General features: G+C 51.0%; 1 protein-coding gene across 9 annotated transcripts in view; it reads left to right on the forward strand.

Annotated features, from left to right (window-relative positions):
* The window catches only part of TMEM91 (transmembrane protein 91), a 23,190-nt gene extending 6,059 nt beyond the window's left edge, over positions 1 to 17,131 (forward strand). The window contains exons 2-5 of one of the 9 annotated variants that reach the window (XM_024236507.3): positions 7,134 to 7,451; positions 8,861 to 9,099; positions 13,604 to 13,753; positions 14,570 to 17,131. In XM_024236507.3, the coding sequence (XP_024092275.2) occupies positions 8,890 to 9,099; positions 13,604 to 13,753; positions 14,570 to 14,728 (519 nt within the window). In that variant the 5' untranslated portion in view covers positions 7,134 to 7,451; positions 8,861 to 8,889 and the 3' untranslated portion in view covers positions 14,729 to 17,131. Of the gene's footprint in view, positions 1 to 7,131; positions 7,452 to 8,860; positions 9,100 to 13,603; positions 13,754 to 14,415; positions 14,499 to 14,569 lie in introns of those variants that run through there. The other 8 variants (XM_054540479.2, XM_054540477.2, XM_054540476.2 and 5 more) reach the window with 8 other exon arrangements.
* Positions 17,132 to 17,193: the final 62 nt, after the last annotated feature.

Genomic DNA, 17,193 nt, shown 5'->3' on the forward strand with positions numbered 1-17,193 from the left:
ACATTTTTGAAACAAAACAACTCCCCTATTCCCCCTCTTCTGCAGCTCCTGGTGATCACCATCCTATTTTCTTTCAATGTATTTATTTTACTTTATTTATTTATTTTTTTTTTGAGATGGAGTTTCACTCTTGCTGCCCATTGCACCATGCTGGAGTGCAATGGCGTGATCTCAGCTCAACGCAACCTCTGCCTCTCAGGTTCAAGTGATTCTCCCACCTCAGCCTCCCGAGTAACTGGTATTACAGGCATGCACCACCACGCCTGGCTAATTTTGTATTTTTAGTAGAGATGGGGTTTCTCCATGTTGGTCAGACTGGTCTTGAACTCCTGCCTGCTTCGGCCTCCTAAAGTGCTAGGATTATAGGCGTGAGCCACTGTGCCCCACCTACTTATTTATTTATTTTTATTTTATTTATTTATTTTTTTTTTTTTTTGAGACAGAGTCTTGCTCTGTTGCCCAGGCTGGAGTGCAATGGCACCGTGTCAGCTCACTGCAACCTCCACCTTCCAGGTTTAACCGATTTTCCTGCTTCAGCCTCCTGAGCAGCTGGGACTACAGGCGTGTGCCACCTCGCTCAGCTAATTTTTGTATTTTTAGTAGAGATGGGGTTTCACCATATTGGCCAGGCTGGTCTCGAACTCCTGACCTCGTGATCCACCAGCCTCGGCCTCCCAAAGTGCTGGGATTACAAGCGTGAGCCACCGTGCCCGGCCGCCTATTTATTTTTTGAGACGAAGTCTCATTCTGTTGCCCAGGCTGTAGTGTAGCAACGTGTTCTCTGTTCACTGTAACCTCTGCCTCCTGGCTTCAAGTGATTCTCCTGCCTCAGCCTCCCAAGTAGCTGGGATTACAGGCATGTGTCACCATGCCTGGCTAATTTTTGTATTTTTAGTAGAGACAGGGTTTCACCATGTTGGCCAGGATGTACTCGAACTCCTGACTTCAGGTGATCAGCCTGCCTTGGCCTCCTAAAGTGCTGGGATTACAGGCATGAGCTACCGTGCCTGGCCTGTTTTTTATTTTTTTTTTGAGACAGGGTCTCGCTCTGTCACGCAGGCTGGAGTGTTGTGGTGAGATCTCAGCTCACCACAACCTCTGCCTCCCGGGTTCAAGCAATTCTTGTGCCTCAGCCTCCCGAGTAGCTGGGATTACAGGCGTGCACCACCATGCCCGGCTGACTTTTGTATTTTTAGTAGAGACGGAGTTTTGCCATGTTGGCCAGGCTGATTTCGAACTCCTGACCTCAGGTGATCTGCCCGCCTTGGCCTCCCAAAGTACTGGGATTACAGGTGTGAACCACCACGCCTGACCCACTATCCTTTCCTCTCCTCTCCTCTTCTTCTCTTCCTTCCTTCCTTCCTTCCTTCCTTCCTTCTTTCCTTCCTCCCTCCCTCCCTCCTTTCTCTCTCTCTCTCTCTCTTTCTTTCTTTCTGTTGCTCTGTCTCCAGGCTGGAGTGCAGTGGCACAATCTTGGCTCACTGCAACCTCCACCTCCTGGGTTCCAGTGATTCTCCTGCCTCAGCCTTCCGAGTAGCTGGGACTACAGGCGCACACCACCAAATCCAGCTAATTTTTGTATTTTTAGTAGAGATGGGGTTTCACCATGTTGGCCAGGATGATCTCGATCTCTTGACCTCATGATCGGCCCGCCTCAGCCTCCCAAAGTGCTGAGATTACACGTATGAGCCACTGCACCCGGCCACTATCCTATTTTCTATCTCTGTGAATGTGACTAAAGTACGTCATGTAAGTGCAATCCTACAGTATTTGTCCTCTTATGACAGGATTATTTCACTTAGCATAGTGTCCTCAAGGGTCATCCAGGTCGTAGCATGCAACAGGATTTTTTCCTTCCTGACCTCCCCTTTTTTGACTTGGAGTCTTGCTCTGTCACTCAGACTGTAGTGCAGTGGCTATCACAGCCACTCCTGGACTCAAGTGATCCTCCCACCTCAGCCTCCCAAGTAGCTAGGACTACAGATGTGTGCCACCATGCTCGACTAATTTTTTTTTTAAGTTTTGGAGAGACAGGGTGGTCTCAGTGGCTCCCACCTGTAATCACAGCACTTTGGGAGGCTGAGGCAGTAGGGAGCAGGGGTGGAGATCACTTGAGGCTAGGAGTTCGAGACCAGCCTGGGCAACATGGTGAAAACCTGTGTCTACTAAAAATACAAAAATTAGCTGGGCGTGGTTGTGCGTGCCTGTAATCCCAGCTGCTCGGAGGCTGAGGCAGGAGAATCACTTGAACCTGGGAGGCAGAATTTGCAGTGAGCTGACATCGTGCCACTGCACTCCAGTCTGGGCAACAGAGTGAGACTTCCTTTAAAAAAAAAAAAAAAAGTTTTGGAGAGATGGGGGTCTTACTGTGTTGCCCAGGCTGGCCTGGAACTCCTGGGCTCAGGCAATCCTCCTGCTTCGGCCTCTCAAAGTGCTGGGATTACAGGCATGAGCCACTGTACCTGGCCAGCACTTTATTTTATTGTTATTATTATTATTACTTTATTTTTTCATAACATTGATGTTTTGGAGGTTATAGGCCACCTCCTTTGTAGAGTGTCCCTCATTTTGACTTTGTCTCATGTTTCTTATTATTAGATTTAAGTTATGCATTTTGGCAGGAAAACCAGAGAAATGATATGTGTCTCCCTCTTTGCTTCACATCAGAGGCAACTAAGGTCAATTTGTCATGTTAATGGTGATATTAACTTGTATCATCTGGTTAACGTGATGTTTGCCAATTTTCTCCATTAATATTTTTTTCGTTATAATAAGTAATCTAGGGGAAGCTACTTTGAGACTAAATAAATATCCTGTTCTTTATCAAATCAGATTTTCACCCAATAACTTAATAGTTTCAGTCTCTGTTGACAATCCTTGCTGGAATCTCATGATTTTTTTGTTTTTGTTTTTGTTTTTATTTTTGAGACTGGGTTTCACTTTGTTGCCCAGGCTGGACTGCAGTGGGACAATCATGGCTCACTGCAGCCTCCACCTCCTGGGCTAAACCAATCCTCCTATCTCAGTTTCCCGAGTAGCTTGGACCACAGGCATGCATCACCACACCCAGCTGATTTTGTTTATTTTTTGTAGAGACAAAATCTCACTTTGTTGCCCTGGCTGGTCTTGAACTTTTGGGCTTAAGTAATCCTCCCTCCTTGGCCTCCCAAAGTGCTGGGATTAACAGGCTTGAGCCACCATGCCCAGCTGGAATCTCATGTTTAATATTCCAGACCCGTCGCAAACACTAAGAGGTGTAGCCTCTTAGACTGTACAAGGCTAACAGCAACCGGAGAGCTCTCACTGGAAGTGAATTAATCTCTAGGATGGCCTAGAGGGATGAGGGGACCCACAGAGCTCAATGATTTGGTGAAAAACAGGCTGGAGGCTGGTGGGAATTTATGCCCCCATCCCACACATATGTAATAAAGACCCACTTTGTGCCAGGCACTGTTTTAGGCCCTGAGGCACAGTAGTGAAAAAACGAGATCAAATCTCAGCCCTTGTTGTGCCGACACTGATGTGGGAGGATTCAAACTACAAACAAGAAAAATATACGGTATGTTTAAGGCTGGGTGCAGTGGCTCATGCCTGTAATCCCAGCACTTTGGGAGGCCGAGGCGGGTGGATCACGAGGTCAGGAGATCGAGACCACCCTGGCTAACACAGTGAAACCCCATCTCTACTAAAAATACAAAAAATTAGCTGGGCGTGGTGGTGGGCGCCTGTAGTCCCAGCTGCTCAGGAGGCTGAGGCGGGAGAATGGCGTGAACCTGGGAGGCGGAGCTTGCAGTGAGCCAAGATCTCGCCACTGCACTCCAGCCTGGGCAACAGAGCGAGACTCCGTCTCAAAAAAAAAAAAAAAAAAAAAAAGCAAAGAAATAGTATGTTTCTTTTCTTTTCTTTTTCTTTTTTTTTGTCTGAGACAGAGTCTTGCTCCATCCCCAGGCTGGAGTGCAGTGGTGTGATCTCGGCTCACTGCAACCTCCGCCTCTGGGGTTCAAGCGATTCTCCCGCCTCAGCCTCCCGAGTGGCTGGGACTACAGGCGCCCACCACCACGCCCGGCTAATTTTTGTATTTTTAGTAGAGAGAGGGTTTCACCATGTTGGTCAGGCTGGTCTTGAACTCCTGACCTTGTGATCCGCCCACCTCGGCCTCCCAAAGTGCTGGGATTATAGGCATGAGCCACCATGCCCGGCTGGTATGTTTCTTTTTTCTTTTTTTTTTTTTAAATCATTTTTGGCCAGGCACAGTGGCTCATACCTATAATCCCAGCACTTTGGGAGGCCAAGGCGGGCAGATCACTTGAGGTCAGGAGTTTGAGATCAGCCTGGGTAACATGGTGAAACCCCGTCTCTACTAAAAGTACAAAAATTAGCTGGGCATGGTGGCAGGTTCCTATAATCCCAGCTACTTGGGAGGCTGAGGTGGGAGAATGGCTTGAACCCAGGAGATGGAGGTTGCAGTGACCTGAGATCGTGCCACTGCATTCCAGCCTTGGTGACTGGGGTTTTGCTATGTCGCCCAGGCTGGTTTCGAACTCCTAGGCTCAAGCAGTCCTCCCTCCTCGGCCTCCCAAAGAGCTGGGATTACAGGTGTGGGCCACCGCACCTGGCCTAAAGTATGCTTCATAGAAATATGAAAAGAATGAGAGCAAGGTTGAGATAGAAAGTAACAGGGCATCCCTCCTGGGTAAAACAATCCTGTCCCCTCACGCTCTCGTCTACCCTCCCGTGGGTCTCCCTGCTTCTGTCGTCTGCCAGAAACTGGCTGAGCCAAGTGCACTTGCAGACGCCATCTGTTCTCCCTGGGAGTGGGGCCGGTGCCAGCGCCAGCATCTGGACTGTTGGCAAGGAGCCCTGGAGCCCTGGAGCGAGGGAACTCCGGCTCCACAAAGGCCAGGGAATCCTCCAGTCTGGTGAGACGGAGGGCTTCTGGGAAGGGAGGCCTATACAAGGCTCCATGAAGGAGGTGGAAGCTTGCAAGAGGAGCAGAGTCTTGTAATCAGTCCGATGGAGATGGATGTAAATAATAATAAACACCATCAAATGTGTTCAATGCTTTCTTTGCCAGGCTTTGGATAAATGTTGGATATTTGTTCTTTTTATTTTTTATTTTTCTATTTCCTAGGCAGCACCTGAACCAAAATAGGTTCAGAGAGGCTCCCAATGTTGGACATTTGTTGTTGCAGCAACTCTAAGTACTCTACATATGTTATCACATAAGAGGCAAGGAGCATTATCCCCATTTTTCAGGTGAAGAAATAGGGGTTCAGAGAGGTGAAGGCATTGTCTAGAGGCCACACACTCAGTGACTTAAAGAGCCCAGAAAGGGGCTGGGAATGGTGGCTCACGCCTGTAATCCCAGCACTTTGGGAGGCTGAGGCGGGTGGGTCACCTGAGGTTGGGAGTTCGAGACCAGCCTGACTAATATGGAGAAACCCCATCGCTACTAAAAATACAAAATTAGCCAGGCATGGTGGCGCATTCCTGTAATCCTAACTAGTCGGGAGGCTGAGGCAGGAGAATCGCTTGAACCTGGGAGGCGGAGGTTGCGGTGAGCCGAGATCACATCATTGCACTCCAGCCTGGGCAACAAGAGTGAAACTCCGTCTCAAAAAAACAAACAAAAGAGTCTGGAAAGGAAACCAGGTCTATGTGGGTCCAAATGCTGATTCATGAACATCACTGTACCATGTGACAATCAGAGCATCACCCCCTACTGGACCCCACTCCTCAGCCTTCTTTCCCTAGAAACTCCCACCCCACCTGCCTCTGCTTCCTCCTCACCCATTGGCTTAGCAAGGGCCACAGGAACACAGCCCAGGGTTACAATATGCTGGGCTTGGTACCAGCTATTTCCTGTGGCCAAGTGAGCATGCAAGTGAGGCCGTTTCTTTTTTTTTTTTTTTGAGACGGAGTCTTGCCGTCTCCCAGGCTGGAGTGCAGTGGTGCGATCTCAGCTCACTGCAAGCTCAGCCTCCCGGGTTCACACCATTCTCCTGCCTCAGCCTCCCGAGTAGCTGGGACTACAGGCGCCTGCTACCAAGCCCGGCTAATTTTTTGTATTTTTAGTAGAGACGGTTTCACCGTGTCAGCCAGGATGGTCTCGAGCTCCTGACCTCGTGATCCGCCCGCCTCGACCTCCCAAAGTGTTGGGATTACAGGCGTGAGCCACCGCGCCCGGCCTGTGAGCCCGTTTCTTTATCTGCAAAACAGGGATTAAAAACAAGCCAACACCCCTTCAGCACCCCTCCGCAAAAAAACACCCCAAAACAAAATAGGCCAGGCGCGGTGACTCACACCTGTAATCCCACCGCTTTGGGAGGCCGAGGCTGCAGTGAACCCAGGAGTCTGAGGCTGAAGCAAGCAATGATCGCACCACTGCCTTCCAGCCTGGGCAACAGAGCAAGACCCCGTCTTTTAAAAAATAAAATAAAACATGGCCGGGCGCGGTGGCTCATGCCTGTAATCCTAGCACTTTGGGAGGCTGAGGCGGGCAGATCACCTGAGGTCAGGAGTTCAAGACCAACCTGACCAACATGGCGAAATCTCATCTACTAAAAATACAAAAATTAGCTGGGCGTGGTGGCTTGCTCCTGGAATCCCAGCTACTCGGGAGGCTGAGGCAGGAGAATCGCTTGAACCCGGGAAGCGGAGGTTGCGGTGAGCCGAGATCACGCCACTGCACTCTAGCCTGGGCGACAGAGCAAGACTCCGTCTCAAAAACAAAACAAAACAAACAAACAAAAAAACCAAAGTAAAATAGCGACAACAGCAACAAAAACCCGGAGCTGAGAGGAGGAATGAATGCGATGATGCATGTAAAGCGTTTAACACAGGGCTTGGGTACAGTCTGCTCTCAATGAACCAGTGATGTGCCCTTGGGCAATTTACCTAACCTCAGCTTGCCAGTTTCCTCCCGCGTGAAACAGGACAATAAACGATTATGGCTCTTAGGGTTGTGCTGAGGAATACATGTGTATGTAAGTTTATTTGCAAAGCACTTAGAACAGGGCGCACGGGCCTTGTTGCTGTTATTATTATTGGTTATTACTGCGCAAAGGGGAAGGGAGGCGGCGCCAAGCCAGGAAGGCCCTAAAGAATCCGGGGTGCCCCCTCCTCCGGCACAGCTTGGGCCTGGGCTCACGAGGAAGGGGCTGCAGTTCTCCGAGGATTCCCGCCTGCTCCCAGACCCCCGGGAGTCGTAGGAACCCGCTCCTGGACGCTGACGTCGGCTTTCAGGGACCCCTCGCTGGACGCCGCGGAGGGACAGAGCCTGGGAGGCCGTCGCCCCGCCCCGTCCCCGCCCCCGCGCGCAGCGGGCCCGGGGCGCTGAGACCCGCGTAGAGCAAAGCGCAAGGTCCCTGCGCCCCTTGGATCCTCGGTGGCAGGGTCTGGGCGGGTGTCATTGCGAGGCTTCAGGAAGCCCCGGCCTGTGATCGTGAGCGGTGAGTGAGGGGCGTAGGTGGGTGGGGGTCACAGTCCCTCCCCTGGGTCCTGGCGTTGGGGATGAGAGGGCAAAGCTTTGGCGAGGAAATCGGCTCAGTCAAGGTTTGGAATGAGCAGGCAGGAGGCTTGGGGACCTTCCAGGGGGATCGTAGGACGAGAAGAATATTCTTTCTGGTTGTGATGCGTGTGTACGTGTATGTGTGTGCTGGGGTTGAGGGTGTTTATGGGGCGAGGTGTGCAAAGGATTCTGGAGAGCTGGTGCTTGTGTGGGAGTTGTGTGGAGTCATGGGTGTGTGGGTGGAGTAGGGCAGGGGTGCCTGGGCCTGATGAGTGGGGCAGGCATGCCAGAGGTCATGAGAATAGGAGAGAGTGCCGGGGTGCATGTGTGTGTGTGTGCACAGGTGTCTGTGGTTTGTGATGCAGTGGGGAGTAGGGTTGTGCACGCAGTCAATTGGGATAAATGTATAAGAAGGTTGGGGGCCTGAAAGGGGTGTTTTCTGGGAGCTGATGTTTTGGGGCAAATATACAAGGAGTCCTTTGGGAGATGAATGTGTGGAGGTGGAGGCTGGGCTTTCCTAGATGGGGCTGTGTGGCAGCGGACTTCGGGGGGCAGGTCTAGGAGACAGAGGATGGGGAATGTAGACTAGAATGAAGTTCCAGGCAGCACTGGGGGTAGGGGATGGGAGGGGTGCATGGGCCTGGATAGGTGGTCACAGGGTATGAACCTGGGATGGATATTGGGGGTGTTCATGGGGCAGGTAAGTGTGTAAGGCATGGTGCAACAGGTGCTGCAACTTACTGGGGTAAATGTGATGGGTATGTGGCTTTTGCCTGAGAGAAATGCCCAGAATTTGGTCAGGTGCGGTGGCTCACGCCTGTAATCCCAGCACTTTGGGAGGCCAAGGCTGGTGGATCCCCTAAGGTCAGGAGTTCGAGACCAGCTTGGTTAACACAGTGAAATCCTATCTTTACTAAAAATACAAAAAAAAAAAAAAAAAAATTAGCCGGGCATGGTGGTGGGCACCTGTAATTCCAGCTAGTCGGGAGGCTGAGGCAGAATAGTTTGAACCCGGGAGGTGGAGGCCGCAGTGAGCTGAGATCACGCCACTGCACTCTAGTGGATCTGCAGTGGTAGATCTGCCTGGGCAACAGAGCGAGACTCTGTCTTAAAAAAAAAAAAAAAAAAAAAAAAAGAAATGCCTAAAATTGAATGTCCAGACCCCTGAGTTCTCTTTGTAACCTGAGACCAATCTTTTTTTCTCTCTGGGCCTCAGCTTCCCTATATGCAAAATGTGTCTGAGAACCACTGCACTAACTAGTCTCTGCCTGAGTCTCTCTAAAGCAAGGGATCAGAGGTTGAGTGAAATGAGACTTTTACAACTTGTCTTTTTCTTCCCCCTACCCCTAGGAAACCCCTCCTGGAGTTTCCCCAAAGCCATGGACAGCCCTAGTCTTCGTGAGCTTCAGCAGCCTCTGCTGGAGGGCACAGAATGTGAGACCCCTGCCCAGAAGCCTGGCAGGCATGAGCTGGGGTCCCCCTTAAGAGAGATAGCCTTTGCCGAGTCCCTGCGGGGTTTGCAGTTCCTGTCACCGCCTCTTCCCTCCGTGAGCGCTGGCCTAGGGGAACCAAGGCCCCCTGATGTTGAGGTAGGAAACAGCAGGCCTTAGTGGAAGGCAAGGGAGGGGGCTGGGGTGAGCCCCACTAAGGCCAGCATCTGGCAGGCTGACAGCTGTGCCGATCTGCCTTAGGCCTGGAGTCTCACTTCCCAGCTGTGTGTGGGCTTCTGAGATTTCCAGTTATGGTTCTTCTTGTTTTATGTCTCTCCTGGTTTCCTTACCTTTTTCTCTCCAGATTTGCCTCTCATCTTTGTTGCCTGGCTTTTGGCTCTGTCTTCCCTCTGATCTCTGACTCCGCTGGTTGGTGTCTTCAGAGTGCATGCACCTCTGGCTTTTGTCCACCCTGCTCTCTGTGTGTGTGTGTGTGTGTGTGTGTGTGTGTGTGACAGGGTCTCGCTCTGTTGCACCTCTGGCTTTTGTCCACCCTGCTTTGTGTGTGTGTGTGTGTGTGACAGGGTCTGGCTCTGTTGCACCTCTGGCTTTTGTCCACCCTGCTGTGTGTGTGTGTGTGTGTGTGTGTGTGTGTGTGTGTGTGTGTGTGTGTGTGTGTGTGTGTGTGTGTGTGTGTGTGTGTGTGTGTGTGTGTCAGGGTCTCGCTCTGTTGCCCAGGCTGGAGTGCAGTGGAGCGATCATAGTTTACTGCAACCTTGACCTCCCAGGCTTAAGCAATCCTCCCACCTCAGCCTCCTGAGTAGCTGGGACCACAGGAATATGCCACCATGCCTGACTAATTTTTTGTAGAGAAGAGGTTTTGCCATGTTGCCCAGGCTGGTCTCAAACTCCTGAGCTCAAGCAATCTGCCTGCCTTGGCCTCCCAAAGTGCTAGGATTAAAGGTGTGAGCCACCACGCCCGGCCTTCCTTTTTTTTTTTTTTTTTTTTTAAGTTACTGTCACTTTTTATAATTTCTCATTCCAGGCCAGGCATAGTGGTTCACACCGGTAATCCCAGCACTTTGGGAAGGCGAGGCAGGAGGACTGCTTGGGCCCAGGAGTTCTAGGCTAGCCTGGGCAACATAGTGAGACTCCATCTTTATTTTTATTTAATTTTTCATTTTGTCCTCCGAAAATTAGAAAGACCCCATCTTAAGGAAAAAAAAAATTAGCCAGGTGTGGTGGCGTGTTCCTGTAGTCCCAGCTACTCGGGAGGCTGAGGTGGGAGGATCGCTTGAGCCCAGGCTGCAATGAGCTGTAATCATACCACCTTACTCCAGCCTGGACAACAGAGCAAGACAGACAGAAAGAAAGAAAGAGAAAGAGAGGGAGAGAGGGGGGGAGAGAGAGAGAGAAAGAGGGAGGGAGGGAGGAAGGAAGGAAAGAAAGAAGAGAGAGAGGGAAAGAGAGAGAGAAAGAAGGAAGGAAGAAACGAATGAAGGAAACAAGGAAAGGAAGGAGGGAAGGAAGGAAAGAAGGGAAGGAAGGAAGGCGAGAGAAGAAAGGAAGGAAGGCAGGCGGCAGGCAACAATCATGATGAACTCTTATGGTTTCTGTTGGTCAGGAATTTGGGACTTAGTTGCATGGTTCTGCCTCTGGATCTTTCATGAGGTTGCATTCAGCTGGTGGGTGGAACTAGAACAGTCAGGGGCTGGCTGGGCACTTTTCTCTCTTCATGGTGTCTTACGGCTTTTTTTTTCTTTTCTTTTTTTTGAGATGGAGTTTCACCCTTGTTGCCCAGGCTGAAGTACGATGGTGCAATCTCAGCTCACTGCAACCTCCGCCTCCTGGGTTCAAGTGAATTCCCCTGCCTCAGCCTCCTGAGTAGCTGGGATTACAGGCATGTGTCACGATGCCCAGCTAATTTTGTATTTTTAGTAGAGACGGGGTTTCACTATGTTGCTCAGGTTGGTCTCAAACTCCTGACCTCAGGTGATCCACCCACCTCAGCCTCCCAAAGTGCCAGATTACAGGCGTGAGCCACCGTGCCCAGCCGAGACTTAGGGCTTCTATATGTGTTCTCTCCATGTGAGCTGCTTTGGGATTCCTTACAGCATAACGGCTTCAGGGCAGTCAGGCAGCTTATGTACCTCCAGCCTACAGCATGAATGTTGCAGCAAAGCAGAAGCTGCCTCACCTTTTCTGATTTCGCTTTGGAAGTCACGTAACATGACTTCCACCACATTCTATTAATTACAAGTGAGTCATGAGCCTGCTCAAATTCAAGGGGAGGGGACACAGAACTCATCCCTTGATGGGAAGGATATCAAAGTCACATGGTAAGAAAAGCATGTGGGGCAGGGCGCTGTGGCTCATGCCTGTAATCCCAGCACTTTGGGAGGCCAAGACAAATGAATTGCTTGAGGTCAGGAGTTCAAGACCAGCCTGACCAATGTAGGGAAAGCCCGTCTCTACTAAAAATACAAAAATTAGGCCGGGCGCGGTGGCTCACGCCTGTAATTCCAGCACTTTGGGAGGCTGAGGCGGGCGGATCATGAGGTCAGGAATTTGAGACCAGCCTGACCAACATGGTGAAACCCAGTCTCCACTAAAGAAAAAATACAAAAATTAGCCGGGTGTGGTGGTGCACACCTGTAATCCCAGCTATTCGGGAGGCTGAGGCAGGAGAATCACTTAAACCTGGGAGGCGGAGGTTGCAGTGAGCTGAGATCACGCCATTGCACTCCAGCCTGGGCAACAGAGTGAAACTGTCTCAAAAAAAAAAAAAAAAAAATTAGCCAGCCGTGGTGGCGGATGCCTGTAATCCCAGCTCTTGGGAGGCTGAGGCAGGAGAATTGCTTGAACTTGGGAGATAGAGGTTGCAGTGAGCCGAGATCGAGCCACTGCCCTCCAGCCTGGGCAACAGAGCGAGACTCTGTCTCAAAAAAAAAAAAAAAAAAAAAAATTAAAAAATCTAGACTCTACAGTTTTCAGCAGGCAGGTTTGCCCTAATCATTTAGGCCACTGGAGCATTGTATAATCTGCATCTTTTATTTATTTATTAGTGACAGGGTCTTCTTGCTCCATTGCTTAGGCTGGAGGGCAGACATGTGATCATAGCTAACTGGAGTCTCAAACTTCTGGGCTCAAGCCATCCTCCTGCCTCAGCCTCCCAAAGTAGCGGAGACTACAGGCACAAGACACCATGCCTAGCTAATTTTTTTTTTTTTTTTTTTTGAGATGGAGTCTCACTCTGTCGCCCAGGCTGGAGGGCAGTAGCGCAGTCTCGGCTCACTGCAAGCTCTGCCTCCTGGGTTCATGCCATTCTTCCGCCTCAGCCTCCCGGGTTCATGCCATTCTTCCGCCTCAGCCTCCCGAGTAGCTGTGACTACAGGTGTGTGCCACCACACCCGGCTAATTTTGTTTTTGTATTTTTAGTAGAGACGGGGTTTCACCATGTTAGCCAGGATGGTCTCGATCTCCTGACCTCATGATCTGCCCGCCTTGGCCTCCCAAAGTGCTGGGATTACAGGTGTGAGCCACCGTGCCTGGCCCGTGCCTAGCTAATTTAAAATTTTTTTTTGTAGAGATGGGGTCTTGCTATATTGCCCAGGCTGGTCTCAAACTCCTGGCTTCAAATGATCCTCCCGCCTTGGCCTACCTAAGTGTTGGGATGACAGGTGTGAGCTACTGTGCCTGGCCAATAATCTCCCATCTTTTTGCAGGTTCCTTGTTTCAGTGGCGTTTGTCCCTGTTCAGGGGCTTTTCTTTTTTTGAGATGGAGTCTCACTCTGTTGCCCAGGCTGGAGTGCTGTGGCTCGATCTCAGCTCACTGCAACCTCCACCTCCTGGGTTCAAGTGATTCTCCTGCCTCAGCCTCCTGAGTAGCTGGGATTACAGGGGCACGCCACCACGCCCGGCTAATTTTTGTATTTTTAGTAGAGATGAGGTTTCACCATGTTGGCCAGGCTGGTCTCCAACTCCCCCGCTCAGGTGATCCACCCACCTCAGTCTCCCAAAGTGCTGGGATTACAGGCGTGAGCCACCACGCCCGGCCATTCAGGGGCTTTTCACTCAGAGATTGTAAGCAATTGTAGCGTCCACGATTGGATCCGTGAACCCCTTGAAAATGAACTGAAAACTCTGGGTGTGGATGGGGCTCTTCTCTGGAGACCTGGCCTACAGCTTCCCTTCAAAGGGCTCCAGGATACAAATGTCAAAAGCCCATCTCTGGCCAGGCGTGGTGGCTCATGCCTGTAATCCTAGCACTTTGGGAGGCCGAGACAGGTGGATCACCTGAGGTCAGGAGTTCAAGACCATCCTGGCCAACATGGTGAAACCCCATCTCTACTAAAAATACAAAATTAGCCAGGTGTGATGGCATGTGCCTGTAATCCCAGCTACTCGGGAAGCTGAGGCAAGAGAATCATTTGAACCCAGGAGGCAGTGAGCCGAGACTGTGCCATTGTACTCCAGCCTGGGTGACAGAGAGAAACTCTGTCTCAAACAAACACCGAAAGCCCATCTCTGAACATTTTTTTTCTCTTTGTATCTCTGGGGAAGCCCTGGGGGCAGGTATTGGCCTTTGAGGGCTATGGAGAGCAGAGCAATGGGGCAGGAAAGGTGGATGGAGATGCCTACCTGGGCACTTTCCTGTTCGTAGGACATGTCATCCAGTGACAGTGACTCGGACTGGGATGGTGGCAGCCGTCTTTCACCATTTCTACCCCACGACCACCTCGGCTTGGCTGTCTTCTCCATGCTGTGTTGTTTCTGGCCTGTGGGCATCGCTGCCTTCTGTCTAGCCCAGAAGGTCAGTCTGTGTGTGGGACTTGGAGGGGACTGGGCATAAAAGAGAAAAATGCACCACAAAAACAAAGAGCCATATACCTGAGGCGGGAAGGTGGAAGGCAACCCAGAGTGTTAGTTAAGAACCTGAACTCAAATCCCGAGTCTGCCACTCTCTGCAAGATGTTTTTTTTTTTTTTTTTTTTTGAGTTTCACTTTGTCGCCCAGGCTGGAGTGCAGTGGTACAATCTCGGCTCACTGCAACCTCCGCCTCTTGGGTTCAAGTGATTCTCCTGCCTCAGCCTCCTGAGTAGCTGGGATTACAGGTGCACGCTACCATGCCCGACTAATTTTTGAATTTTTAGTAAAGACGGGGTTTCACCATGTTGGCCACGCTGCTCTCGAACTCCTGACCTCAAGTGATCCTCCCACCTTGGCCTCCCAAAGTGTTGGGATTACAGGCATGAGCCATGGTGCCCAGCTCCCTGCAAGATTTTGGGCAAGTCACTTAACTTCCCTGTGCCTCACTTTCCTCACCTGTAAAGTGGGAATAATTGCTACCTCTGGGTCAATGTGAGAATCAAATGAGTTAGAATAGTGGCATATACCATTTTAATGTTTTTATTTATTTTTTAAATTTTATTTTATTTTTTTTTTACCATTTTAATGTTTTTATTAATCACTCAGCATCCCCAGTGCCTGACCTATAGTAGGTGTTACGTATCTGCTTTTGGAATACATGCATGAATGAATGAATGGGTATGTTGGGTGGGGGAGGGACCAGGGGAAGGGTCTGGGACTGAGGGGATGCCTGGGTCACTGCTGCCCACTGCCTCTACAGACCAACAAGGCTTGGGCCAAGGGGGACATCCAGGGGGCAGGGGCCGCCTCCCGCCGTGCCTTCCTGCTGGGGGTCCTCGCCGTCGGGCTGGGCGTGTGCACATATGCGGCTGCCCTGGTGACCCTGGCCGCCTACCTTGCCTCCCGAGACCCGCCCTAGTTGCCCCTACAGCCCTCACTGTGAACCCTGAGGCCAGCAAATCTGTGGGCAGAGAGTGGAGAATCTTGGTGGATGAGGCTGCGGCGGCGGCAGGAGCATCTAGAAACGGGAGCGAGCTGGACTGGAACCCCTCCCCTTCCTGGCCACTCCGCTCTTCGGGCAGCAGCAACGTGAGATTAAACACCAGACACCCTTGCAGCCAAACCAGAGTCTGTTCGCATGTGTGGGAGGATGCAAGGGGGTGGGGGTGCTTGAGACCAACAGGGGACTGACTGGTCAGGGTGACGGGCTGTGGTGGGCATCCCCAGGGTGCTTGCTCCCTGAGACCTGAGCTGAAAAAGGGGGACGAGGATTTTGGCGTTTTTTTTTAGACAGATGGTCTCCCTGTTGCCCAGGCTGGAGTACTGTGGCACAATCATGGCTCACTGCAGCCTTGAACTCCTGGGCTTAAGCAATCGTCCTGATTGAGCCCAGGAGCCTCCCAAGTAGCTGGGACTACGGGTACCTGCCACCACACTCAGCTAATTAAAAAAATTTTTTTGTAAACACAAGGTATTGCTATATTGCCCAGGCTGGTCTGAAACTCCTGGGCTCAACTGATCTTCCCGCCTCGGCCTCCCAAAGAGCTGAGATTACAGGCATGAGCGACCATGCCTAGCGGTTTCTAAACAGCAGGATGTTCTCATCCCAATATGGGTGGTTAGCAGAGAACTGGAGAGAGCTGAGTTCCAAGTCCTTACTCCTCTACCTGTTAGCTGTGTAAGCTTGGCCCAAGTGACTTCTCACTTTTTCTCCTCTGCAAAATGGTACTTTCTGCACACCTCAGGCTGTAGTGGGGATTAAATGCATCATATGTGGAAATGACTGTCTGCTGTTGCTGTCTCCCTCTGAGCTTTTTTTTTTTCTTTTCTTTTTTTTGAGACAGGATCTCCCTCTGTCACCCAGACTGGAGTGCAGTGGCCCGATCTTGGCTCACTGCAGCCTTGACCTTCCAGGCTCAAGTGATCCTCCCACCTCAGCCTCGCAAGGAGCTGGGACCACAGGCGTGTGCCACAATGTCTGACTAATTTTTTGTATTTTTTTTTTTTTTTTTGAGATGGAGTCTCGCTGTCACCAGGCTGGAGTGCAATGGCGCAATCTCAACTCACTGCAGCCTCCGCCTTCCGGGTTCAAGAGATTCTCCTGCCTCAGCCTCCTGAGTAGCTGGGATTTCAGGTGCGCAGCACTGCGCCTGGCTGATTTTTGTATTTTTAGTAGAGACGAGTTTTCACCATGTCAGTCAGGTTGGTCTTGAACTCCTGACCTCAGGTGATCCACCCACCTCAGCCTCCCAAAGTGCTAGGATTACAGGTGTGAGCCACCAAGCCTGGCCTTTATTGCTTGATAATATCTAGCCCCTCTTAGTGTGCTTAGTGAGCACTTCCTATGTGCCTCTGCTAAGTGCTTGTGGCAGATGTGTTTTCCCTGTCCAGGTGCCAACACCTCCATGTTTCCTTAAGGATGCATCCCTTTCCCTATTGCAGGCCATTTGGTTTGGATGGGACTGCCTCCAACTCCAGGTGGGGTTTTGCCCCATCTCTACTAAAAATACAAAAATTAGGCTGGGCACAGTGGCTCAAGTCTGTAATTCCAGCACTTTGGGTGGCCAAGGCAGGCGAATCACCTGAGGTCAGGATTTCGAGACCAGCCTGGCCAACATGGTGAAACTGCGTCTCTACTAAAAATACAAAAATTAGGCCAGGTGCGGTGGCTCACGCCTGTAATCCCAGCACTTTGGGAGGCAGAGGTGGGCAGATCACCTGACGTCAGGAGTTACAGACCAGCCTGACCAACATGGAGAAATCCCATCTCTACTAAAAATACAAAAATTAGCTGGGTGTGGTGGCATGCGCCTGTAGTCCCAGCTACTCAGGAGGCTGAGGCAGGAGAATCATTTGAACCCGGGAGGTGGAGGTTGCAGTGAGCTGAGATCACCCCACTGCACTCCAGCCTGGGCAACAGAGTGAGATCCCGTCTCAAAACAAAACAAAACAAAAAAAAGGAAAACAAAACAAGACAGGGACTATAACAACAGCCCCATCTCACAGGGTTGGTGGGTGGGCGTTTAGAGATTCCTCCCTATGGCCTACAAGGCCCCACCTGCATGCTTGCCCGCTCCCCCCAGCCCCATCTGCTCTCCTGCTCTTGCTCGCTGGCTCTGGCCACCCTGTTCACCAAGCTGGTCCCCAGCCCCTGGGGGCTCCTTCTCCACATTATCCAAGAGCTCACTCCCTTTCCTCTTTCAGGGTCCCCTCTGAGGTACCCTGCTCTGTGAAGGCACTGATGCCTGATGTACTGAATTTGCCCTCCATAAAGGGACTCTCCCAAACTCCTGTTCCCTGCTTTTTACTTTTTCATAGATTTACTACCATCTGACAAATTCCAGTTTACCTCCCTGCTCCTCGGGGATCTCACTAGCAGGGCCT

This window comes from Pongo abelii, chromosome 20 (assembly GCF_028885655.2).
Source record: "Pongo abelii isolate AG06213 chromosome 20, NHGRI_mPonAbe1-v2.0_pri, whole genome shotgun sequence".
NCBI lineage: Eukaryota > Metazoa > Chordata > Mammalia > Primates > Hominidae > Pongo > Pongo abelii.